Genomic DNA, 26,475 nt, shown 5'->3' with positions numbered 1-26,475 from the left:
CCCATGGCATTATTTGAGGAGCAGGAAAATTCTCCCATTTCCTGGACACCAACCCCTAAAAAAGATTTAGCTGCTTATCTTTTTACCACAACCTTTGTGCACACAAATTAGCTGTCTTTTTTACCTACAAAACAGTGACGCCAGATCATAAGTATTGCTGATTCGTTGTCAGAGCCTTGGAACATCCTGAAGATTTGAACAGTTCTGGATAAATCTAAAATCTTTTGTTACCTGTATTGCACTAGTATTGAGCTGTAAAACATGAAGACAATGAAAAACATAGCACAAGATAATTAATATGTAAGGGGACTATAAAGCTGTGGGTCTCAATGAGGTTACAAGATAAAAGAAGAATGATGACGACCAGGAAAGGAACAGCAAAGAAACTAGCAAGTGGAACCCAATGATAAAAAGGCTCCTTATACCTGGGGATCTTCTATTGGACTATTTAGTAAATCAGAAAATAAGCTATTTTAAAATTAATACAGTGCCTGGTTCAAATAACTTGTATCTTTCAGTCAAGACATTAAACTGATGCCCCAACCACTCTTCTCAAGAGAATGGATAAAATTCCACAACACTATCAGAAGAAAATAATGTTAAGTTCTCCTGTATTCCAATACGTATCTTTCAACCAACATCTGGTCGTTATTTCATTGCTGTTTGTGGGATGCTGCTGTGTACAAAACAGTTGCTGCATTTTTTTACATTATAGCATTGTCTATACTTCAAAAACACTTGGGAGACTTCCATGAAAGTGCAGGTCTTCTTTTCTTAAGTCATCAGGACATGACAAATCTTTAACTACATTCACTCTCACATCTCCTGAAGGCACTGGCTCCTTGCTGGCTAGGATCCTGCAAGTGCACACTCCTTCTCTAGATGAATGGGGACTGAAATTAGTATCACTTTTGTTTTACTAGGATTTCTGAAATGAAAATCGCTTATTGTCACAAGTAGGCTTCAAATGAAGTTACTGTGAAAAGCCCCCAGTCGCCACATTCCGGCGCCTGTTCGGGATTTCTGAAGAGATTCCTGAGGATTGGAACGCGATGTTCCATAGATGAAAATATTGAACTAGTATCACCAAAAGGCTTATGAGACGGTGTTGCCAACTAAAAAGCACAAGAGAGAATTCCTCTACTGATGGAATTGCTAACCCCAAAAAAATCCAGCGTTAGGGATCTGGCACCACTGTACGTGTAACAAAGAAATGCAGCCTGCAAGAATAAAAGACTAGAGAAGGAACAATAGAAAACCAGAAAAGCAGAATACTGCAGATACCAGCAACAAAAGACACTAATACAAGAGGATCTAGGAAAAAAGGGACTGGCCCAAGATCTCTTCAATATATGTAAGTAAAATCCAATACAACATGATATTTGGGATCCAAGATATTGGAATATTTTAAGATCCTGGAGAATCCCATTCAATATTACTCCCCTTTTCATCTGGCTTCACATAGATCTATCTGCCCCTATTTCCTTCTCTTTTATCGAGATAAGAATTTATCTTCATTTCTTATCAACATTACCTGCTGGCTTTAGTTTGTAAAGGATTCTCTCCTAAGGTACTTTATCAAAGGCTTTGCCAGTTTAGGTAAACTACATAATATGGTCTTCCCTTTGTTGGTATTCAGCCTATCCTGATATGTATATATTTTATCAACTGAAAAAAATTCTTCACCAATTGATAAAATATAAAAAATTGTCCTTGGACACCAGTTATTACAGAAAAATCATAAATATCCTAAAACAAGAACGACCTGCAATTCCCACCAAAAAAAAAGTTGGCACTCAGTGCAGGCCAGCATAGTGGCAGCAACAGTCTCATCAATCCAAGCTTATTCCAGCTAGGTTTCAGCCCAATACCAGGATTTTCCAGTTCTAACTAGGCTACCATTCCTCTACGTTAATCACCTCTGACCCTCTCAGTTGATGATGGGGCAGCAGTTAGATGTGCATAACAGAAAGAGTGAGATTGCTCCAAGAGAAAGGCAGCCATCATGACTGCTGGCAATTAAACAAAACTCAAAACCCACAAGGACACAGACATGCAACATGTGACATGGATGGAGCACATTATTAAGAAAACAAAAATATTTTGGAATTGGAGATCTGATCATGCACACAAGATCAGTCTGTTGCAACAAGCCCAAAGAGTTGTTGATTAAAATAATTATTCTCAAACTGGAAAAGATGACCAAAGAAAAACAGTCACAACAGTATTAGTTTAAAGCTCGACAGTGCACAATGAGTCCGAATAAGGCAACAGCTGGACACTATTACAAAAGCAAAAAGCTGTGGATCCTATAACCCTTCCAATCCCCTTTCATCATTCCAAAGGAACCCTATGTGATGCCCTGCTCCAATTCTCCATCACCTCACCGCCTGCCCCCTACCCCCCTAACAACACACAACCCTTCCCACAGTACCTTTCCTTTAAGCACAAGAGGTGCAATATTTTTCACTTTTAGCCTCTTCTCTTCCCATCCTTCAAGGCCCAATCCTTCCAGGTGTAACAGTTATTCATTTGTACTTCAGCCAATTTAATCCAGTGCATTCAAAGCTCATCACGTGGACTCTTTTACACTGGGTAGACCAAAGGCACAATGGGTGACTGTTTTGTAGAACACATCTGTACAGTTAGCAAACGTGACCCCAAGCTTTTGATCATTTGAATTCTCCACCTTTCTGCTACTCGGTCTTCCTGTCCTCGAACCCCAGTAGTGTTCCAATGAAGCTCAATGCAAGTTGGAGGGACCTTATCTAGATTGGGCACTTACTGGACTCACTTGCGTTCAACAATTGTAGCTCATAACCTCTGACCCCATTTTGTTTCCCTTTCCTTCCCTCTCTCTCTCATTTCTTTTTTCCTTTTCATTGACATTCATTCCTCCAGACACATCTTTAGTTTCTTTACTTGCCTCATTACCACTCCTTTTAGCCATGCACCAAGAATTCTATTGCCATTTAATCTATTCTGCCCTCCACTCAATCACAGATTTTCCTTTTTACTTTTTTCTCCACCCTCCCCCAACCTTTCACCAGCTCAAAATCTATCACATTCCTAAATTTTCCCAGTTCTGATGAAACATTAACTCAAACATCAACTTTTTCCCTCCCCTCAGATAATATCAGGCCAGCTGAGTATTTTCAGCATTTTCTGTTTTTATTATCGTTGGACACCACTGGCACACAGAAGACAAGAATTGGTCAGACAACCATGGACAAAACACATTAATAGATGCGTACAGTGGAACCACTATGTCTGGCCAGAATGGAGACCATTGCTTAATTCTTTCATCGGTGCTGGTCAATATGCTCCATTCACTGCATGCTTTTATTAGAAGTTGCTGCAGTTTTGACTACTAGTTTTATTTGCTGAAATTTATAGAAGTTCTCTTTCAATTCAGTCTATAAATAGACTGGTTTGCTTTGCTCTGAAATGCACTGTTTGGCTGTAGCTTCTGTGCCCACTAACCCATTGGCTGACATGAACTGCCAATAGAACATTTCACTCCTTATCATCTACTTTTTTCGGAGTTCTAAAAGAAGTAGCCTGTTGCTAAGTCGATCGGACAAAATTGATCAAGAATATATAACTGGAATCTGAAGCATTATTTGAACCGATTTGTTGTAGGGAATTCTGCAAGAAAATAGTATGCTAACACATAATAACTTGGGAGCCATAGAAAACAGATGACAAACAAATCTCAATTGGTTATATAGTAATTCAGGATGAATGTTAACTGGATGCAAACTTTGGGCAAAAACAGTGCCACAGACCCTCATCCCCTTTTTAATGAAGTTAATGACCTGCAGGAAACTCGACAGAAAGTTGCTCATTTTAATATTTGTAGTATTTAAAAATGTCTCCAATTAACTTGGTCACATTTCAAATTCTTTTGGCAACAATGTTCAGTTAAACTTGGTACAGTACTTTATCATTGATTTTATTGCATCACACTTGTGCTGTATCACCTGTCTATTACAGACTGTTTTGCTCTTTTTCCTCAGATTCCAGACGAACCCCCCGCCCCCTTCACTTGCTTAAAATCTATACTTCACGGGTATGCTAACTGCTTTGTCAGAATATATTTAGAAGTTTCAAACTCTCTCTGTGGATTGTTTACAGAGGGGGTCATAACAGAATCACAGGGGGTTAATCCAGAATCTATCTCTTATACCATGGTCACAGTTGGATTTTTCTTCTATTTGATCGCAAACCACCATGAATTCATTTTATCAAGAAATGTGAAACTAGGATTCAGCCATTTACTTTCATGTTACTCCTCAGCTACACACGTGAAATTGTTGGGTGACGAGGTATTGTTTAAAATAATTAAGGTTCTATCAACCAACAAGCTAATTTCATGATTACTCACTGCATACTACTGCTCCTCATACCCTTTGAATAAATACAAGCACCCCATTTTCAGTTAGTCCATTCCCTTGAAAGCAAAATCCCTATAAACTCATCGACACACTTACCTGATGTGGGGGATTTGCAGCGGTCATCTAGAGTGGTAGAACCCTCATTGATATCACAGAGACCTGACAAAAAAAATCAGCTTGTTACCACAAAGAACACAATGACAAGGGGTTAAACTTCCATTTATTGAACTCCATTAATGCAGAAGAACATCCTAAGCTGCTTCAGAGGCAAAACAGATAAAAATGGACAGAAATAATTGCTCACGGAAAAAAGTTACTCTGGAAATACTTGAGTCACAAATACTTCGAACTTCATCACAGTGCTATGGGATGTAAAATCTCATTCTGAGATGGAGAACAGGTCAGAGAAACCAGAGGGGATCCATAAGCTTATATTACATCTCTAGGAAAAGGCCTCCTTTTTTTTGCTCCATTGGAGCAAAAATGTGAAAGCCCTCGAGTGAAATATTTTAGCTATTTTTTTAATTCTTAAGCCTGCATAGTGGACAGGGAGCACATTGCTGTGTAAATGTACTAGAGGAAGAGACATTGGTGAGATTCTTAATGCACTTAGAGAGTTGAGTAGCCCATCAACCCAGCTTCTTCCATTCAATTCCATTCTTCCTGAACATTAACTCAGTCAAAGTACATCCCTTTGGTACGTCAATTCCCCCTTCAGTCCTAACCCCGTAAACCCACCTGACCTAAACATCTTTGGACTGTGGGAGGAAACCGGAGCACCCGGAGGAAACCCACGAGACATGATGAGAAAGTGTAAACTCCACACAGACAAGTCACCCAAAGCCAGAATTGAACCCGAGACACTGGCGGTGAGGCCACCATGACGGACATTAAATGTAATGAAAATCCCAGCTCTGTCTCCAGAGGCGTCAACCATCTATAATACCAGTTACAGGCCTGAGCAGTACATTGAAAGTTTACCCTAATGTGCCAATGATCACTGTGAAGGAATGTTGAAATTTATGCAAGAAAAATGCAATTTCAGAACACTTCCAAAATATAGGATGGTGCATGTCCTATTTTACTTTATTGTATTCATGTTTCTGGTTGTGCAAGACATGAATGAAATGAAATGAAAATCGCTTATTGCCACAGGTAGGCTTCAAATGAAGTTACTGTGAAAAGCCCATAGTCGCCACATTCCGGCACCTGTTCGTGTAAAAACTAACATTTTATTCAAAATAGTGCATGTTTCTCGACTTTTATCTCATGTCTTTTGCTGCATGAATTTCTGAATCTCAACCGGCAGGATCTACCAACGATAAGTTACTTCTCGGTTTCTTGAACAATTCACAAAGTGAGGTCCAAGTAACCGATGATTTAAAAAAACTGAATCCAGCGACTTAGAACAAGCAACTATAATCAGCAAATAAAACAGAACAAAGAGCAAAGAAGGCTAGTCTCTTCAGTCTTGAAAGGAGTCCAGGATGGATCCCTCATAGAGATATACTAAATTAAAATAGATAGGGATATAATTAAGATGCTAACTCCTGCGGTACTTGAATGGAATGCAGCCATCTACTTCTGGTGACCACTTGGACAACACTGATCATTAAATTCTTGCTGACTGTTCTGTGAGGCCAACACAGGAATTGTCACCACTTGGTTGATAACATGATTGACTGCGAATGTTGATTCTGCTGCCAAGTGGAATATTCTCCATTGAAGCTTTGGCTGCCTATCTAGAAAAAAACTACTTAACCTACTTAACACAAGCACCCTCTTATAGAGCAGCTATTGAAACAAAGCCACTCAAGAGCTTCTCCAACCATTATGCAACCAACGCAGGCAGCGAAGGCAGACTATTCTTAACAGCTCATCATATGTGCAAAGAGAAAAGGGACCCTTTGAGAATAGTTTCAATGGATGTTGCTACGTATACTAACTTCAAAATCCAAACACTAGGACAGAAATTTGTATCAGCGTGGGATAACTTACTTAGATATGAAGAACGCAGCCTTTTCACAGACTCAGAATATAAACTAGAAAGACCACACATGCAAGAAGTCACCGTCAGCATGCCTTAGGACGCAGTGGAAAAAAGAAAGAGCACAACACCAAAATAACGATTTGGCTGCAATAACCTGCAGAACAAAACTTGGAACACAACAACAGATAATGCAATCTGTACAAAGACAAGAAACTAAAATCAGAAATCACTGGGGCCATTTCCACATGACTTTTTCATGACCTCAAAATAATATTCAAGATACGTAAAAATATTATACTCTAAGTAGAGCTTAAGGCATGAAGACAAACACAATAACGGTCATTCATTCAGAAGAGTGTAGGATATATATATATTTTTTTAAATCTTCAGACTCTCCAACGCTGTATTAACCTTCCTGTCAGTTAACTGATGTGTATTTAATGAGAGTGTTAAAGTTTCTGTAGAATTTAAAGTTACTGAAGTATAAAAGGTCAGTACAAAATGGAATGAACAACTTTGTGAAGAGGATTGCAGTGCTGTAGGCAGGTCATTTTACAAAATGGCAGCTTCTGAAAATCCTCCGAGTTAAAAGCGAGAGGGATTGCTCCAAAGGATGGTGGACACGATAGTCTGAATGACCTCCACTTCTGTTCAGCAGATTTCTAGGGTCTACATTGAGAAGCGAGCTACTACAAAGTTTGAAGTAGAAAATGTAAATCCTGAAAATTCCATCAAGCAGGACCTGGGTCTGGACAACATGACATGTGGATGATGGATAAAGAGAGAGGGTGGAATTATGTCCTTCCTGATATATGGCCCAAATTTTCCTTTCTCTAATTTTAATGTGTTCTTTTGTTGAAATATCCTGGCCTACATTAAATTATGTTTTGGGCTTACCTAATCTTTCTCACCGTGTCTACTACTGGATCATCTCCTTTTGAAAGCTAAAGCACTCCAGGCTCCCCAGTCCTTCCTTTTAACTCAGTCCTCTGATACTGAGGATCACTGTCATGCTTCTTCTCTGCAATGCTTCCATGGCTCAAATGTTTCTTTCTCTCTTTTTGACCTAGAGTGAACTCAGTACTCAAGATCTTTCCATAATCATAATTTTTTCCAATTTAGTGTGGCCAATCCACCTACCCGGCACATCTTTTGGGTTGTGGGATCGAAACCCACGCAAATACGGGGAGAATGTGCAGACTCCACACGGACAGTGACACAGAGCCGGGATCGAATCAGGGAACTCGGCGCCGTGATGCAGCAATACTAACCACTGTGCCACCGTGCTGCCCTCCTCAACCGTGATGGTAAATGTTAATCTATGAGGAGTTACGCATAATGTTCTGTTTCTTTTGAATCCTACAGCACAGAGGGTCATTAAGCTCCTGTGCTGCCTGTGTGTGCAGCACCTTGTATATTTGTATTGAATTTCACCTGCCACTGATTAGGGCAATGACCAATTTTTCATATGTCAGTGATTGCTTCCTCCACTTGCTTGCCCTGAAATACGCAAATTTGAGGTTTGCTTGGTAAAATTGAATAATACCACACAAGGAGGTAATTTGACACATTGAATTTGCGCCACACTCCTCTCTTTCTCTTTTCTTATTCCAGGTCGTATGAAGATTAGGAATAAGAATGGAAGAAATAGGAAGCCATTTGGCTTCTCAAGCCTGCTCCTCTATTCAATAATGGCTGACCCGAATGTGGCCTTAATTCCACTTTGCCCCTTGCCCCCAATATCCTGATACTCCCTTATGGATCATTAATTCCTTAATTTTTTATCCAGACCCATTTGTTCTAATTTCAGTAAGAGACTTTAGTGAGAAGTCTTGCAGTGTTTGCATACAGCTTGCAAATCAGTTTTTGTTCAATTCTATCCCAAGCAAATAATACAAAGCATACATCCATTGAACTCAGACTGATGATGATGCTCCCTTAAACAGGCAACCTTTCCATTACAGCAGCAGCAGTTGTTGCTCAGCTCTTCAAGCTGTCTTACAATACCTGGGCATGAGCTATCAGCTGACTGCACTGAGCCTCTGCCTAATTAATGCTTCCATACTACAGGTTATCTTCTTGTGAACATTATGCCTCAGTTGGCTGAGCACATCAAGTTCGTTTTAGCTCCAGCAGGTGTTACAAAAGTAAAAGCTTTGGTGCTTACCTCCTGAGGTTTGCCGTGTTTTGCGTGGGGACTTTGGTTGTCTCTGGTAAGGATCGTTCGACCCATACAGTTCAATTGTTCCCAGGTTTAGTAACACAGTTTTCTGAATGTAATCGACCATTGCAATGCCATTACAGTTTCCAAACACCAAACTAAAAACAAAAATGCATTATATTAAACAACATCTTCAGTCCACCAGTAAACTCTAAACACTCAAACCTGCACCCTATCTTGAAAATCCAGTGCTTTAGGCGAATGTGTGCCTGTAACCCACAACAGGTGGCTAGAAAGGACATAGAATATCTTTATTGTCACAAGTAGGCTTATATTAACACTGCAATGAAGTTACTGTGAAAATCCCCTAGTCGCCACATTCCGGCGCCTTTTCGGGTACACAGAGGGAGAATTCAGAATAACAGCACATCTTTCGGGACTTGTGGGAGGAAACCGGAGCACCCGGAGGAAATCCATGCAGACGCAGGGAGAATGTGCAGACTCCACAGACAGTGTCCCAAGCCGGGAATCGAACCTAGGCCTGGAGCTGTGAAGCAACAATGCTACCCACTGTGCTAACGTGCTGCCCATATTCTAATGACTCACATCAACATTAGATCTCTGGTTCTAAGGTTACCATTGAGCCTGGGACCAAGCCTTCCTCAATAAGAGCGCAGAAGAGCATGCCAGGAGCAGCACCAGGCATTCCTAAAATTGAGGTCCAAGCTGGAGAAGCTGCAACAAAAGTGATCCTATGACCAATGGATCATATTACAGCTCTGCACGTCTGCCAAGTCCAGTCGTGAATGATGGAGGATAATCAAACCAACTAAGGAGCTGACTAATGAATTATCCCCATCCTCTGCCAGGCAAGTATATTACTCTGCCCTTAAAAAATGGAAGTCAGTAGAAATTTGGGCAAAATCTTTCTGTATAACCAATTTGTGTTTTTTCAAATATGCAGATAACCAGCGTTAGTGGAGGAGGTTAAGGAGGATCTCAAGAGGTGGGATGCACTTGACGTTGGCAGGAAGGGGGTGCAGGTGGTATAATGTACCGCTAAGGTTCCGGTTTGTCTTTCAGACCGTCCCAATCTTTCTCCCCAAGGCCTTCTTCTGGAGGGCGGAGGCACTGATCTCCGAGGTGATATGGACGGGAAGGTACCAGGGGTGAAGAGGGCTCTGTTGCAGAGGGGAAAAAACTGCTTACTATGCTTTGATGGACTGCGCATTCTGTCAAATGTTGTGTAAGTTTGGAATAAAATAGGTTTCCAAAAAAAAATTACATCAACACATCTGGGTCTTTATCCTGATAACACTGGATTTCTGGAACACAGCAAGTGGGCCAGAATGCTCACCGGAAATGGTAGCTTGGGCATAAACTCAGGATAATTTCCCCAATTAAGTCTGTGTCTTTAATAACAGGGTACATGTATGTAACAGTTCAGGTAACAAAATACCCCAAAGAGTTTTCACAGCATCAACTTATTTAGTGTTTTTAACACTGCAAGGTGTTTCACAGAAATGATCAAATATTCGAAATCGAGCCACAAAAGACATTAGAAGTTGGCCTAAAGTTTGGTTGAAACAAAAGGTAGATTTTTGAGGAGTCTCTTAAAAGACTTGCACAGTGGAGACATTATTTGGCACAGACACAAAGTAGCAATTAGGTCACAGATAACTGAATGATGGAACAGGCTCAACATACTAAACAGCATACCCCTGCTTCCATGTTCCTGGAGGTTTAGGGAGGAAATTCAAGCCACTAAATGCCAGACAATGATCATCGCCAATATTTCACGACATCACCATGACTCAAACTGCCACCATCAGCATGAATGGGGAGGGTTAGTCGGTGGTGGGGTAGTCACCATTGATCGGAAACTTAACTGGACCAGCCCTATAAATTGTGGCTAAAAGAGCAGATAAGAGGCTGGGAATTCTGTGGCGAGAAACTCATCTGGACTTCCCAAAACATACCCACCATCTACAAGGCATGAGTCAAGAGTGTGATGGAATACTCTCCATTTGCTTAGATGGGTGTGGCTCAAACAACACTAGTTGGATGCAACCCAGGTCAAAACAGTCCAATTGATCAGCAGATGGACTACATCAGAAGGTGATTTACCACTCCCATCTCAAGGGCAATTAGGGATGGGCAACAAATGCTGACCTTGTTAGCGATGCTCATATCCCAGAAACGAATAAAGAATACACAAATTGTCATGGAGGTGAAAATAGGCTTTGCTGATGGCACAGGTATGGGGTCAGACACGGAGCTCAGTGTCAAATAGGATACCGATGTTACCAACCATTTGGTTCAGCCTCAGATAAGAGGACACAGAGGGATGCAGTCTGTGGATAGGAAACCAAGATTGTGGCAGGGACTAAAGACAAAGGCTTCTGTCCTCTCAATATTTAATTGAGGAAATTTCTGCTATTGCCGTGCCCGACTAGCAGCGTCAAATCAGAGGCAGTGGAGGGGTTCAGAAACCAGTGGTGAAGTCAAGTTGGATATTGTCATAGTGTATGTGCAATATGATACGCTTTTGGATGCTGAAGCAGCATGAAGATGAGAAATAAGAGGGCCATGTATAGATCTTGGGGCCTCCAGAGGCAAAGGTGCAGGAGCAGAAAGATGAGAAGCCAAGCAGTAAGGAATTGAGAAGGTTTTGAAGGTGTAGAGCGGTCACAAAGAGTGTACCACAGTACAGGAATGAGGTGGGGGAAAGCTCTGTCACAGAGACTGATGATGATAGGGTATGGTGAACAGTCTCTGGCAGGTATTAGCTTACTGGGGAACAGACACACTTGTACCTACACCACCCCACCCACACAATAAATAGAAAAGTTGATGTGGAACAAAAAGTTAACTTGAGATCTCATGGGAAGAAAGCAGGAAATCTACTGAGCAGTGCTGTAATGTATCATATTTTAACCACTAGAATTTGGGAAAACTATGATATGTTCTTTTATGCACAGACGATCGAGGTTTAATGACAATACGGCTGGTACTCACAGTCCATATGAAGAATTCACTGCCAGGCTGCTTATCTGCTGTGGAGGTTCACCATTAACCCAAACCAACTGAATCACTACTTCAGCCTGATAGCCTGCTCCTTGTTTTAACGGAGTACTTTTAATTCTGGAGAAGGAAATGTACATTTGATTAATATGCAATCTTTTAGGATTGTGTGAATTGCATATAAAAACTAATTACATATTATAGTGTTTGGAATTGTCCACCGACTCAGTTTATACTTAACACAAAATCTTCAAATTGCAATAACTAACAACACAGTAAGGTTCAAATTTCCTCAACAACCTTTCTTGTTCTCATCTTAAAGGTGATGATTCCTTACTTGGCCACGGTTCTATCGATATAGATCTGCCTCAACAACTTTGCCCAAATCACAGGTGGAGCCCAAATGATGACTGCAGGGAATCATAGAATCTCTACAGTGTAGAAGGAGACTATTCAGTCCTTTGAGTCTGCACCGATCCTCTGAAAGGGCACCCCACCTAGGCCCACTCCTCTGGCCTATCCCCATAACCCCACCTAACCTGTACATCCCTGGACACTTAAGGAGCAATTTTATAATGGCCAATCCACCTAACCTGCACGGCTTTGGACTGTTGGATAGGGACTGAAGCACCCGGAGGAAACCCACGCAGACATGGGGAGAAAGTGCAAACTCCACACAGTCACCCAAAGCTGGAATTGAACCTGGGTCTCTGCTGTTATGAGGCAGCACTGTTAACCACTGTGCCACCATGCCGCTGGGGAAGTGGTGGTTTTCACAGCTGAGGCTGACTCTGACCACACCCAGGTACCATTCCTAATAACAGTCAACCATTTCTCATAGCAGTCAAGAGGAGCGATTCCCAGTTGATTTAAATGCAAAATGCAGCAGCCTAGCTTTGAATGGAGGTCAGCTCATAACTCGTAAACTGGGGATAGAACTTGGGCCCTTTCTGGCTCAGCTACATTTTCTAGCTCGTTGATCCATTTCCTATCCTTTCCCAAGTACAAATTGATGAAGGCTATTCCACAGTACTAAAGAGATGGAGCTATAGCAACAAATTAGAATCATTTCGACAATAATTTTTGTTTACAGGAAGGAATGTAGTACTTAGAAAGGTGATTTCTTTTGAGCATGAGAAATTAGCCCTTAATTAATGTGAATCTGGGATGTGATAGTGCAGTGGTTATATTACTGGAACAGTTAACCAGTGCCCTTGTTTTCCCATTAAAAATGAGGTTGACTATGTTCATCATCTGGGGTGTTTAGTGGGTCTGTAGGTAATTGCCTAGGATGAGCTGCGTACAGAAGATTTTGCTGCTAACAGGGCAGGATACTGCTTACGATTGAACTATTAATGAGTTGTCAGCTTGGGATTTAGTCTCCTTTCATTTACTGTCTGCCTTCCAACATGAGCTTGTTTTCGAACATAGCCACACGGTTTCTTATTTGGTTGCGCCAGATGCTGGAATTCTGCATGAGCCTATCCTCCAGGACTCCAAGTTGATATCGAAACTCCTAAGTGAAGACTTTTGAGTGTTCTTGAGCACTTCCTTTGATCACCATGAGAGTACACGAAAGATTTGTGCTCTACATAAAAGATTCACTTTGGGAAACGAGCATCAGGCATTCTAGCCTGGACTATTAATCTGGAGAATGCAAAAACAAATCTCACCAATGGCAGCTTTGAGAATTTAAATTCCATTTTTTCAATCAGGAATAAAATGCTGGCAATGGTAGTGGATATAACGCTGTCGGATTTTTGACTGTTTTACCAATATCTGATAGGGGAGGAACCCTGTCGCTTCACCTGGTCGGGCCTATAGGTACTCCAGAACCACACCAACATAGTTGACTCTTTATTGCTGAGGTGGCCCAGTAGCTGTGCTAAACTTTCTCAGAGAAGCTAGTGCTGGGCAATAAATGCTGGCCTTCCAACAGCATCACAAAATATTTCTTTCAAATTCAATTCTTTACCTACTCTCTTTTACTATAAACATTTTAAAGTATTTTAGTATGTGCAAGTTAAACAGTATTACAACATACAGCAATGCAAATATTGGCAAAAATATTGTTTACTAGAGATAAATTTACCTCATGTTTTTGCAATTTCAATCAGGTGGTGCATAGGTCACAGTTGTCAGCCCTGCTCACAGCACTTGAGAAATGCAAAATATTCTCCAATTTACAAAAACTCATTTGAAACTCATTAAATAAATTTGTAAAGAGACAGGAAGTCATTTAAGATGTTGCTTAGCATTTAACTGGGAGTCCAGATGTCATTAGCATTACTTTACATATCCCTAATTTCCTTTCACATTACTCAACTAAAAATGAAATCTCAAAGAGGATGGCATTGGAAACCATGTGATTGTCTTGAATTTATATCCAACACCAAATGCAATAAAAGTATCACATTAATTGTGAAATTATTTCATCTCAATTTGCAAAACTTAGACACATGATGAGATACTCACTCTAATTGCTGAGCAACAGAAATTTACTTTCCATTGCAATAAAGCAATGGATTTTTGAAAATTTGTTCATGATATAATAAATGATATTAATATAAACATGAAACAAACAGAATACCTCATAAAGCAAATTCTGTTCTTGAAATCCTTTCAACTCTTAAATCCTGTGCCCAGAACTAACCTATGCAACAATTTGAGCACATTGATATTCCCATATTTGGCAATTAAAGTAATGCCAATCAATATATTCGCAGCCACCAATATTTTGAATAGAGGAGGGGCTTGCACCACCAGTTTTAAAGGGCTCTCTTCACTCATTAGCAAAGTCTGAGTTGAGGGATGAACACCCTTCAGAAATCACCACATCTCACGAGGACTGTATAATTTGTGATGTGTTATGTTCATGATCAATTAATGATCAAGCAAGTGGCCCAGAATTTCCTGAAAACCTGTACCGAAGGAAGTAGTTTCTAAAGGTTTTGGTCATGACGCCAACAGGCACAGCATAAATGACCCAGGAAACATCGTTGTGACACAAAAGCTAGGATAAAATCATAGGTTGATCATGGCAGAAATTTTTGTATCAAACCGATGGCATTCATCACAAATGCACCATAATATGGCACTAGTTTCCAGATAATTCTGGGCCATTACAATTCATGCCAATGATTATTTACATAATGCATCATGAATCAACCTCAGGTTAAACTGTTTGCCACGAGATGTGATGTGTCCCTTCTGAATTTAATAGCTCCCCCATTGGAAACCATGCTTTCTGCTGCCAAAGTGCTAAACCTCTGTAGCTGCTTGGTAGTTATGAAAATCAAATATTGCTGAAAAGAGAGACATGTCACTGAGGTTTTTCATCTTGCAATCATAGAACAAATGCAAGAATGTCAAATTTCAAACTATCACAACAGTTTAGACCACAGGAGGAAAAGTGCTGACTGGTTGGCAAGTCAACTTTGATTGGCATGGGGTTGTCATGGGGAAAGCAAAGAGGAACTAGAGGCTCCCCATGCTTCTGGGTATTTCAAAAAGCACATGACTTGAACATATTCCTTTTGTTTGCAGAAAACAGGTGCCAGTGTACGAATCAATGTTGCTTCTAATAAGCATAAATGATTGACTGATTATCTTACATAGGTTATTTGAGTAGCTACTTGTGCATTCAGGATTGCTCAGGAAGTGCTCAATTGCAGAATCACATCTAAAGTAGATATTTTGTAATGAGTTTTGCAAACACAGGCTGCTATACTCCTGTTTGTACTCGACCTATTTAGAATAGCCAGAAGAGCATGTTGTTTCATACAGTTAGCCAATCATTGGGACTGGTAAGAAGTCTTACAACACCAGGTTAAAGTCCAACAGGTTTGGTTCAAACACGAGCTTTCGGAGCACAGCTCCTTCCTCAGGTGAATTACCTGAAGAAGGAGCTGTGCTCCGAAAGCTCGTGTTTGAAACAAACCTGTTGGACTTTAACCTGGTGTTGTAAGACTTCTTACTGTGCCTACCCCAGTCCAACGCCGGCATCTCCACTTCATAATCATTGGGACGTAAAGCCTAAGTATCTGGCATCACACTGGCACTGAAATTCATACACGGAGTTGCTCAATTGTGTGGTAATCAGATTGCCTTTCTGGACTGATGGCAGCATCCTGGTCACCACTGTATAGTAGCAGTGTCAAATGGCTGGCTTAGTCTGTTGCTCACATTTTGCCTGTCCCGGGTAATTTGAAGTAGACTGGGGACCCCTCAGTTCTAAAAGTAGCAGTCCATTTGTGAGTTTGCATGATACACAGTGAACAATGATCAGATTGAGATTGCAACTGTCCTGCAATATAGCTTTGATGTGCTCGATTTCTGTAGTGAGCTTGCAAGATAACCAAATGTCTAGTGCGCTATTTACAAGATTGCTAATGAAAGCACGTGAAGCTAAATGAATACCAAAGTGAATATTGACTGGTGAAGATAGGCTTACAATAGACAACAGTAGAGAACCCATTAGCTGATTTCTCAATGACCACATCTAGGAAAGGGAGCATGTTAGCCTGCTCTGTCTCAATAATGAACTGGAGGGCAGGATGCAGCACATTAAGGTGTGCAAGGAAATCCTTATATGCGAGTGTAGATTCAGATTGCAAATGTATCATGTTCATTTTGGAAACACACACAGGTTAGGGCTCATTCCATCATAACCTCAACTCTCAGGGAAAGCGATGAAAATGTTTGTGAATGCTGGATCTAGAGGAGATCCCATGGCTACACCAACTATTTGGGCATACATGGTGTCATTAAAACTAAACTAGACTACACAAGGTTGCTAAGCTCAAGATAAGTGGATATAAATTCAGAAAATGACAACGTCCAGATTGCCACGATATTGTGATATAGTAGCATGCTCGCAAATAAGCTTTTAAATAAGCCAGTGTGACGATCAGATAGACGATCTATTGCAATAAACATGTAGATCATGAATAGTCTTAGCTAAGTGGCAGAATTTATGTTCAAAGCTCACTAAGAACTGGTTGTAGTAATTCACTCAGCCATTTGGTAAAATCATGCTGCACTGAATCAGTCATTGGGCATAAATTAGGGCATCACTTTTTTAAAAATATATTTAGTGCACCCAATTCATTTTTTTCCAATTAAGGGGCAATTTAGCATGTTCAATCAACCTACCTTGCACATCTTTAGGTTGTGGGGGCGGAACCCACGCAAACACGGGGAGAATGTGCAAACTCCACACAGACAGTGACCCAGAGCCGGGATCGAACCTGGGACCTCGGCGCCGTGAGGCAGCAGGGCTAACCCACTGCACCGCCCATAATAGGGCATCAGTTCTGTGCGCCTTAAGAACCCATACATGTGTGGATATATTGGGCCATGAAGATGAATCCTATCACATGCATCATGAGGCAGCTCATTAATGTTATAAAAGTTCAACAAAGGTTTACTGTTAGATGTGATTCCGTGGCACTTTTTGAACAATCCACAGTATGCTAATAGCTACACTAACAACCAATTTAATACCATCAGTGGAGCTCAATGTGGTTCGATTACACTTGTTACGAGTTGACATATTCACATGCAGGAATCCATTCTTTGCAAAAGTAAAAAGGAACATGTTCAAACCTTGCTGGTTTTTTTTTAATTACCTGGAGGTATGGGTAAGCCTAGAGTTCCCTATGGCTTTCTGTATGGCAACATCTTGGCTAGTTGACTCATCAAAAAATTCACACTCCTTTATTCCTGTGGTATAATTTGTGATAGTTTGAAATTTCACTTTCCTGCATTTATCCTGATGAGTGGCAAGATGCCGTTGTTCAGCAATACAATTCTCTGTCTTAACCTTTCTTTACTCCTTTAAGATACTCCTTAATACTAGTTTACCAAGTTTTAGGTTATTCGTCTTAATATCATGTGTCAAATATTGTTTAATAACAATCTTGCAAATGCCTTGGGATGATTATGTTAAAGGCGCTATATAAATACAAGTTGTTGATGTTGAAAATTTAATCCTTTAAATCAGGTTTTTCTACTGAGAAATTACAACCTTTTAAAACTGACATTTTGCAAGTTCATGGATGAAATATTTTATAAAAAGTAAAGATGATTTTGAACTCGAAAGATCTTCCATTTCTGCTTACACGTGTTAAACATGTCCCAAAGTGCTTGACAAGCCAAGTCTTACTCCTGAAGTGTGTTCACTGTTAAATATGCAATTCTTACACTGCAAAGATCCACAAAAGCAAACAGGAAGAATGATTCTTTTTGGCATACAGGGCCTCTGCTTAATCTTAAAGATAGCATCTCCAACAATGTAGTCCTCCCTCAGTTACTTCACTTGATGGGTCAGCCCAGATTACATGCTCATGTCTCTGGAGTGAAGTTTCAACCCACAGCATAAAGCAGAGGGGAGAGCGCTGGCATCTGAGCAAGGACGAAATGCAATGAGAACAGTGAGCATGTAAAGCACAATATAACTGATGTGATACAGACAACGTATACAGGAGGTGGAGGGAAGTGGGGCTGGTCAAGGTGAGGGATCTGTATTTGGAGGAAGGGTTCACCAGTCTGGAGGAGCTAAGGGAGAGGGTAGAGCTGCCGAGGGGGAGCGAACTCAGGTATCTGCAGGTTAGGGACTTTGCATGAACGATCTGGATGGGGTTCCTTAGGTTGCCGGGATACACCCTGCTGGAGCGACTGATGCTTCCGGATGTGGAAGGGGAGGGAAGAATTGGGAATATATACAAGTGGCTGAGGGGGCACAGAGGCGAGCAGGTGATGAAGATCAAGGAGAAACGGGAAGCGGAGTTGGGAGGGGAGATCAATTTTGGAGTATGGAGTGAGGCACTGCAGAGGGTAAACGGGACCTCCTCTTGTGCAAGGATGAGCCTGATACAGTTTTAGGTGGTGCACAGGGTGCATATGACTTGGACGAGAATGAGTGGGTTCTTTCAGGGGATGGCAGACGAGTGTGAGAGGTGTGGGTGGGTGCCAGGAAATCACGCGCACATGTTTTGGGGTCGAGAAAAATTGGAAAGGTTCTGGGTTGGAGTGTTCGCAGTCTTAGCCAGGATGGTGGAGGGGAAGGTGGACCTGGACCCTTTGGTGGCGATATTTGGGTGTTTCAGAGAAGTCGGAGATCATTTAGAGGAGGAAGGCCGATGTCGTGGCCTTCGCCCCTCTGATTGCACCGCAGCGCATTTTGCTGGAGTGGCGGTCTGCATCGCCAGTATGTTTCCCGGGGTGTTTATTTGCTGTAACCTGTTTTGATACATGTTTGTAATAAAGTACATTTTTTTAAAAAGTGATACACTAAAAGGGTAGCAGAGGTTAGTGCAATGACTGATATTATCACAGCAGTTTGTGGTCCTCAAACAGAAAATAGTAACAATAATAATCTTTATTAATGACACAAGTAGGCTTACATGAACACTGAAGTTACTCTGAAAATCCCCATGTCGCCCAATGTCCAATTTGCCTAACAAGCACGACTTTTGGGACTTGTGGGAGGAATCTTCGGAGGAAACCCATGCAGACATGGGGAGAATGTGCAGTCTCAACAGACAGTGGCACAAGCCGGGAATCAAACCCAGCTCCCTGGTGCTGTGAAGCAATAGTGCTAACAACTATGCTACCCTGCCGTCCTTAAAAGTGTTGCCCTGCGTTGGCCGGGAACCAAACCCAGGCCTCCGGCATGGCAGGTGAGAATTTTACCACTGAACCACCAACGCAAACCGTACACCGTTAGCATATTTTACAATCTACACTATTCTTCTGTGTGCCAACATTAGCTCCATTAGTAGCACTCTTGCCTCAAAGACAGAAGGTGTAGCCCTGACCCTAAGCCTACTGGGAAATATGCCAAGTTAAAAGAGACACTATAGCCTGACAACAAAGTGAAGACACCAGCAAAGCCTGATGATTAAAACGGCTGTATAAGCATAAGCAAGATAAACAGCAGTGAAGAACAGGATGTGCAGCCAGGGAGTAGCTGTTGCTGTGCTTTGGCCCCTGTGTGTCCTGCTCCTAAGAAGAAATACGGCCCCCGAGTGAGTCATGACTCTTTGAGCATTCATGACTAGAAAGACATAAATATTAATTCGTCCTATCCTGTGAGCACATGTCTGGAAGCATGAGATCAGTGCTAGTGAGATCTATATAAGAAGGAAAGACAGAGATTTCATCAGTGAAACCTTGAGGAACAACATCGTAGAAGGAAGAAGCCTTAAACCTCGAGCTTAAAGATGAAGTCCGATCACCACTTGTACCTGGCCAGTGTGATGACATCCGCCACAAGTCCACTATTAGGAGTTAAGTAATAATAATCTTTATTACTGTCACAAGTAGGCGTACATTAACACTGCAATGAAGTTACTGTGAAAATTCCCTAGTTACCACATCCCGGCGCCTGTTCAGGTACACAGAGGGAGAATTCAGAATGTCCAATGCACCTAACAATCACGTCTTTCGGGACTTGTGGGAGGAAACCGTAGCACCCGGAGGAAACCGTAGCAACCAGAGGAAACCCACGCAGACAGATGGAGAATGTGCAAACACCACACAGACAGTGACATTAACAGTTTAACCTATGCTGGTGAACCTGTAGTGGTAGCGAAGGAAGGTAGAATCATTTATGTGCTTCCAATGCAGTGTGTGATAGAACCTCTATTGTAGTGATAAACATTGGGATTTTATATTTTGTTCAACAAAATGTGATTTGATTCAAAGTTAAAGGTGTTATGCCTATTAATCGACTGCTGGAGCGTGGGTCCCAGTCAACAAAGGCTGTGGGTTTGAGTCTTGCTTCAGCACAACAATCTAGGCCGACATTCCAAAACCAGGGAGTGCTGCACTGTTAGAGGCATCCTCTTTCTAATGAAAAGCAAACAGAGGCTGCAACTGTGCGAGATAGGAGTAAAAGATCATGTAACACTAATGCAAAGAGAAGCAGGGGAGTTATTCCCCGTGTCATGAATCAAATCACAAAAACAGATCAGACAGCAACTGTGGAGCTCCAGAGAGAATAGAGAACATGGAGCAGATTGTGTGGTCATTTTTCTCATTATGATTTGCGTTCTCTGCATCACAGCAGTGACTATATTTCAGACCTGCCTGAGAGCTCCAAAGAGTCGTCGTATTGGACTCAAAATGTTAACTCAGATGCTGCTAGACCTGCTGAGTTTTGTTCCAGCATTTTCTGTTTTTATTTCAGATCATCAGCATCCACAGTATTTTGCTTTTATGCCAAAATGTCGAATTGGTTGTAAAACACTTCAGTCATGGAATACAATATATAAAAGCAAGCATTTTAAAAAGAAACTTACTTATCAAGGTCAACCTTAATTTTCTTGGGTGGATCAATACTCACTTAAGACAGGGCACATTATCACGGAGACCATCTGACGAGCTGCTGCTTGTAGAGGGATGAGACTGAGAGTTTGCAGTCTGAGAGTTTGGCCCCTGGCATGATGCCCCCAACGATGGTATTTGATCAGTGTCAGGTGATTCCAGATCATTTATTTCATAATGCAATCGTATTTCAAGCATCTGACCAGGAGAGAGAATAATGGGTGCAACACTATTGCATAGTAGTAATCTACACTTTCAATATCCAGGAACCTAAACAGTACTTTGACTTGACAGAAGCAAATATGATATTTATTACTCAAAATTCAGTTAATTGAATTTGCATTAACATACTATCGGGTTAAACAGTTATAAAGTGCAGTGTTGCGAAAGACAAAGATCATTACGTCATTTTAGTTACATCACAACGAGCACCGTAATGAAATGCAGCTGTTGAGGCATCATGGTAAAAACTTAACACTCCTAATTGTCAGCACAACAACGTAGCCCAATTTAAGTCAAGTACAGCAGAGTTCACAATATGAGTTCTAAACTGAGTGCTGTGATGAACAAAGATACTGTGCATAAACATTACATGTCTTTGGGCACTTACCACTTGTGAACTTAGATCCAACAAGCTGGAATGCCCAAACTCAGGCCTCAGTGCTCAGAGTATTATGTCAACTCCTGATGGAGAATTATCACATTAAACCCTGCCAAACATGTCAGGGCACTATGTACTACTTTGATTCTCTGTGGCCTATTATTGATAGACTGCCTTGCATCTTGGCGTGACTTTCAATGCCATTTAATATTAATAAAATTATAAATGGTATGGGTAGGATTCACTGGCAGGCAGGTCAGTAACCAGAGGGGCAGATAAATGATAATTTGGCACAAGAACCAGTTGCGAGAAAAATTTATGTTCTGCAGCAAGTTATGATCTGATATGTATGATCTGAAAGGTGAGTAACTTCTAAACCGAATTGATCGTATACTTGAAAAAGCAAAAAATTGCAGAGCTTTGGGGAAAGAACAGGGGAATGTGATTGATTGGATAGTTTTTTCAAGAGTAATCAAAATGGACTGAACTCTATCCTGGATGATACTATGAAATATCTTCAAACTTAATCGTTTATGGTTTATTCTACCATAGATGTCAGCGTATACAAGTTGACCTAAAAAGCCTTAAAAGAAACCCTCGGAATATTGGGGTTGACTTGTCCGCCAGGGATAAACATGAGCTCCGGGGACATGAGTATTGGCGATTGTCATTTTAAAATGTCATTGCTATCCAATGCAGAATAGACATGTCTTAAACTCACACACATCTTCACTCCGCAGTCTGTATTGCTGACTTGATCCCTTGCACCCAGTTATGATATCGGTAAGTAAAACTTGCATTTGTGATGTGAAAAATTGAAACTGACTACAAAGGCAAGCATAACATGTTGTGGTTTACCAAGTATATGCAAAAGCAGGATTTCTTGTTTTGGAAAAATCGGGTTGCTTTCTCTGCTACGATTTACTTTAAATATAATCAAATAATGACTACATCAGTTAAGAATTCAATATTTGCAAGTTCACTTTAATAACTATAGGTCATACCTGGATAGACTCTGTCGTCATTTCCTGTCTGCTGAATTTGTAAACTATTACGTGTGCTGATACTCCTGCCACACACAGCATTCTGCTTTCAGGACACCATGTGATGATCTGAATGGCATATGGGTCTTCATCTACAATGTCTGTGTTTGGTTTTTCCTCTTTATTCCGAGATTTTTCAAATACCTTGGATGTTTTCATCTTGTACAAAACTTGTAACGTTACTAATAAGCGAGGAAAATGGAAATGTGGAGACAAAGAACATGTAACAGATTTGTGCCAAATTAACAATAACTTCATGCATATTAAATATTGAGCACTTGCTCACTACGACACTACAATATTCTTGGTCCTAGAAATAAAATAATTGATCATCCAGCAAGTATCAAAGAACCAAAGCTGCTCTGAGACATGCTCAAATATTTCAGTTTTCCAAATTTAAATTTTTAAGAAGTGTTTAAGTATTCTTTCAGATCAGTATGCTGCATGGGGATAACTAGCTGTGGATGACAGCAAGACAAATTGAACTATTTTCACTTTCGAAGAAACATCAGAGGCGCGATTTAACTAAATGGGAACTAAGTGGCCGCGTGTTGCCTTGCGTTCGCAGCTCCGCGTAACACAACGCTATTAAATGCCACTCGGGTTAGATAGGTGCCTCAGTGGGGAACACGCGCGCGAGGCCACACATAGCTCCACTCACCGGAACTCCTCAGTGTAGTGCGAGATTGGGACACCATTTAAAAATGGCATCCCAATCTCTGGAGCCCCCAACACGACCTGACACCCACAAGCTCCAATGCAGGCCCACAGCATCCCGCCAACAACCACGCAAGGCACCCCCGTCTGATCTCTGATGCGTGAAAAATGCCAGCGTGGCACCTTGGCAGTGCTAACCTGATACCCTGCCAGTGCCACCTGGTTACCTTGGCAGTGCTAGGCTGGCATCAAGGTGGCACTGCCAGGGTACCAGCTGGCAGTGCAAGGATTCCCATGTGGCACCAGCAGTGCCAGGGTATCACCCTCCTCAAAGGGCATGCACCTGCGACTCTCCGATCCTCTGGGAGACCCCTATGCATTCCATTCCATCTGATCAGTTTGTGGAGACCAGTACTGAATGGCGCCCACCTGACGTCTCTGAGGCGAAGGGGATAGATTGGGTATGTTAGGAAACTGCATAATATTGTGAGGCTAAGCAGGGAGGCGAGCGGGTGGTGAAGATCAAGGAGAAATGGGAAGCGGAGTTGGGAATGGAGATCAATTGGGGTGTATAGAGTGAGGCACTGTGAAGGGTAAACGGGACCTCCTCTTGTGCAAAGATGAGCCTGACACAGTTTAAGGTGGTGCACAGGGTGCATATGTATCGGGCGAGAATGAGTGGGTTCTTACAGGGGGTAGCAGATGAGTATGAGATGTGTGGCGGGGGCCAGCGAATCATGCACACATGTTTTGGGGTTGCGAAAAACTGGGAAGATTCTGGGCGGGAGCGTTTGCGGTCTTAGCCAGGATAGTGGAGGAGGTGGACCAGGACCTTTGGTGGCGATATTTGGGGTTTCAGAGAAGCCGGAGCTCATGGAGAGGAGGAAGGCCGATGTCATGGCCATCGCCTCTCTGATAGCACGCCGACAAATTTTGCTGGAGTGGCGGTCGGCATCACCAACGGGGGTAGCAGCATGGTTGGGTGACCTATATGACTTCCTGCGGTTAGAGAAGATAAAGTATGAGTTAAGGGGCTCAGCTTGGGAGTTTGAGAAAAGGTGGGGGATATTTGTGACCGTGTTTGAGGAGCTGTTCATCGCAAGGGGGTGGGTGATGGGCAGGGGTGAAAAAGGAGAAAAATCTGTACAAAATCTGCATAGCTGATTGTTGGGAAGTATGTTTCCCGGGTGTTTATTTGCTGTAACCTACTTTGATACAAGTTTGTAATAAAATGCGTTTTAAAAAAAATATCGTAAGGCTAGCTGTAATATGCAAAGCTGCCAAAAAGTGATCCACCAGTGGGCGGGATTCACACTGCAATATCTTGCAAGATCACTTTGGATCTCGTGAGGAGTTGCAAGCCGGGTAGATCCCTGTAGCAGGATCTCCCAGCTTCTATCAGCCATGTTGCGCCGCAATGCACTACTTTACTGGTGCAGTGTAGCTGTTCGATCGTGACCCAGATCTCAATAACAATCAATTTTTGTATGTCACCATAAAACTGTGAAAGGGAAATAAATGTTCACTGTTTAAACGAGATGGTCTTCCATATACTCTGAACAAGGACGTAAAATCATGTGGGCTTTTCCCATATCCCACAGCTACTGCCTCTGCACACCCCAAATAATGGTCTGACACCCTATTTGTGGAGGGCTTTCCCCAATAACCTGAAACTAAACTTGGTTGAATGTAATGAAGATGAATTGCAATGGGGAGGTCATTATTCCTTCCCCTTGTCTTTCGTCTCAATATCAAAAATAAATCCACTCCAGCAATTAAACCCAAATCTTTTTACAGTTTGGAATCAGAAGTAGTAGGATGAAGGCAAATGCAAGTTGCCTTCCCTTCAAATTTTTATTTAAATCATGTTCTATGAAGAATTTCATGACATTGAATGAGTCTGCTCCCTTGCATAGTGCACTTGGTTTCAAGAAAAAATATAGTTGGATGCATTGGTCAGTTGTTCTGAGGTTAAAAAGCCCAGTCGAAGTCAGTTTCTGCAGACAGACCGAGGTCTTGACGTTAAGACTTTAAATGAAAAATGAACAATTCAATGTGCAAATGTAACCATAGTATTGTCAAACATATGCATGAATTTGGTTTAATTCATTACAGACATGAAAAAAAATATGGCAACAGAAGACAATCTGGCTTGCCTGCATGGAGGGGAAAGAAGCTCATATCATGTAACATCATAACTTGGGTCTAATTCTAGAAATACAGTCGTCATATCAACTCCCTCCAATGATATCCATGAGGGAAGTGTTCTAAGACACTGCAATATTTTGTCCCTTGGCGAAGAACATTTCACCTAGGTATTTGAAGGAATTTAAATAACTTACTGGCTGAAGCATCCCAGAACTTCAAAGATCCATCTGCATGCCTAAAGGCGGCAAAGGAAAAATACGTTTAAATATTTTGTCCACTTGCATTTCCAACTTGTTTGATAAGCATAATGGCACTTATACATGAAGATTAGTTTTAGAACCATTGCAACCTAGTTTTTGTAGTCTCACTTGCCTATCTTATATGCAAAAGGTTATTTTTTGAACCAATTGAGCAAACCTCATTCAAAAGAGTGAGCACTTAACACCAGGAAGTTAAGAACAAGTTAAACCAAGCTGGCCATGCTTTCAGGCTGGTTAGATCCTTGCTCTGTTTTATTTCTGCTTAGAATATGGATGCTGCTGACAAGATCACATTTAATGTCCATCACTAGTTGCCCTGAATATATGAACCCAGTCCTTGTGCTGATGGCGCTTCCACAATGTTGTTAGGAAACGGATCCCAAGATATTAACCGAGCCATACAATTCCTTATTACCTAGCTTGCCACTAGTCCAAATTGAGTCCTGCAAATGCTAGTTAATTGTACACACCAGAGACTGGTACCGTTCCAGTATTTTTGGGACAAGAGTTTTAGTCAGGACAAATATGTGAAACTTTTTGAAGTCAGATGTAACATTTTGTAACCTTTTTCTGCAGGATGGCTAAAGGAGCAGACAAGTTTTTAAAAAATAAATAAATCTTAATTCACCATTCTGCATGTCCAAACAACAGGACATTATTAAGTCAATCGACAGATTTTCAAAAGATGATCAAGATTATCTTTTTTTGAGCTTGTTCAATGAAGCTTTACATAGAAACAGCCATTTGCCTGGCAGAAAATGTCATAATTTCTAATTTTGTTGAGTTATTTGTTGTCATTGGTATTTTGCAACAGAACTGAATGAAAAATATTTTTAGGAATTAGTATTACTTGGTCCAGCCTGC

At 41.3% G+C, this 26,475-nt stretch overlaps 1 protein-coding gene across 5 annotated transcripts in view; it reads right to left on the bottom strand.

Moving 5' to 3' along the window:
• The window catches only part of stxbp5a (syntaxin binding protein 5a (tomosyn)), a 222,239-nt gene that overhangs the window by 55,145 nt on the left and 140,619 nt on the right, over positions 1-26,475 (bottom strand). For 3 of the 5 annotated variants that reach the window (XM_038805189.1, XM_038805159.1, XM_038805180.1), the window contains exons 14-19: positions 25,546-25,586; positions 22,508-22,728; positions 20,922-21,100; positions 11,567-11,692; positions 8,555-8,706; positions 4,494-4,556 (exon numbers count right to left, since the gene is read on the bottom strand). In XM_038805189.1, the coding sequence (XP_038661117.1) occupies positions 4,494-4,556; positions 8,555-8,706; positions 11,567-11,692; positions 20,922-21,100; positions 22,508-22,728; positions 25,546-25,586 (782 nt within the window). Of the gene's footprint in view, positions 1-4,493; positions 4,557-6,395; positions 6,480-8,554; positions 8,707-11,566; positions 11,693-20,921; positions 21,101-22,507; positions 22,729-25,545; positions 25,587-26,475 lie in introns of all 5 variants that reach the window. The other 2 variants (XM_038805151.1, XM_038805169.1) reach the window with 1 other exon arrangement.

The sequence above is a fragment of the Scyliorhinus canicula genome, chromosome 1, assembly GCF_902713615.1.
Source record: "Scyliorhinus canicula chromosome 1, sScyCan1.1, whole genome shotgun sequence".
NCBI lineage: Eukaryota > Metazoa > Chordata > Chondrichthyes > Carcharhiniformes > Scyliorhinidae > Scyliorhinus > Scyliorhinus canicula.
This window is presented reverse-complemented; position numbering and strand designations above follow the sequence as displayed.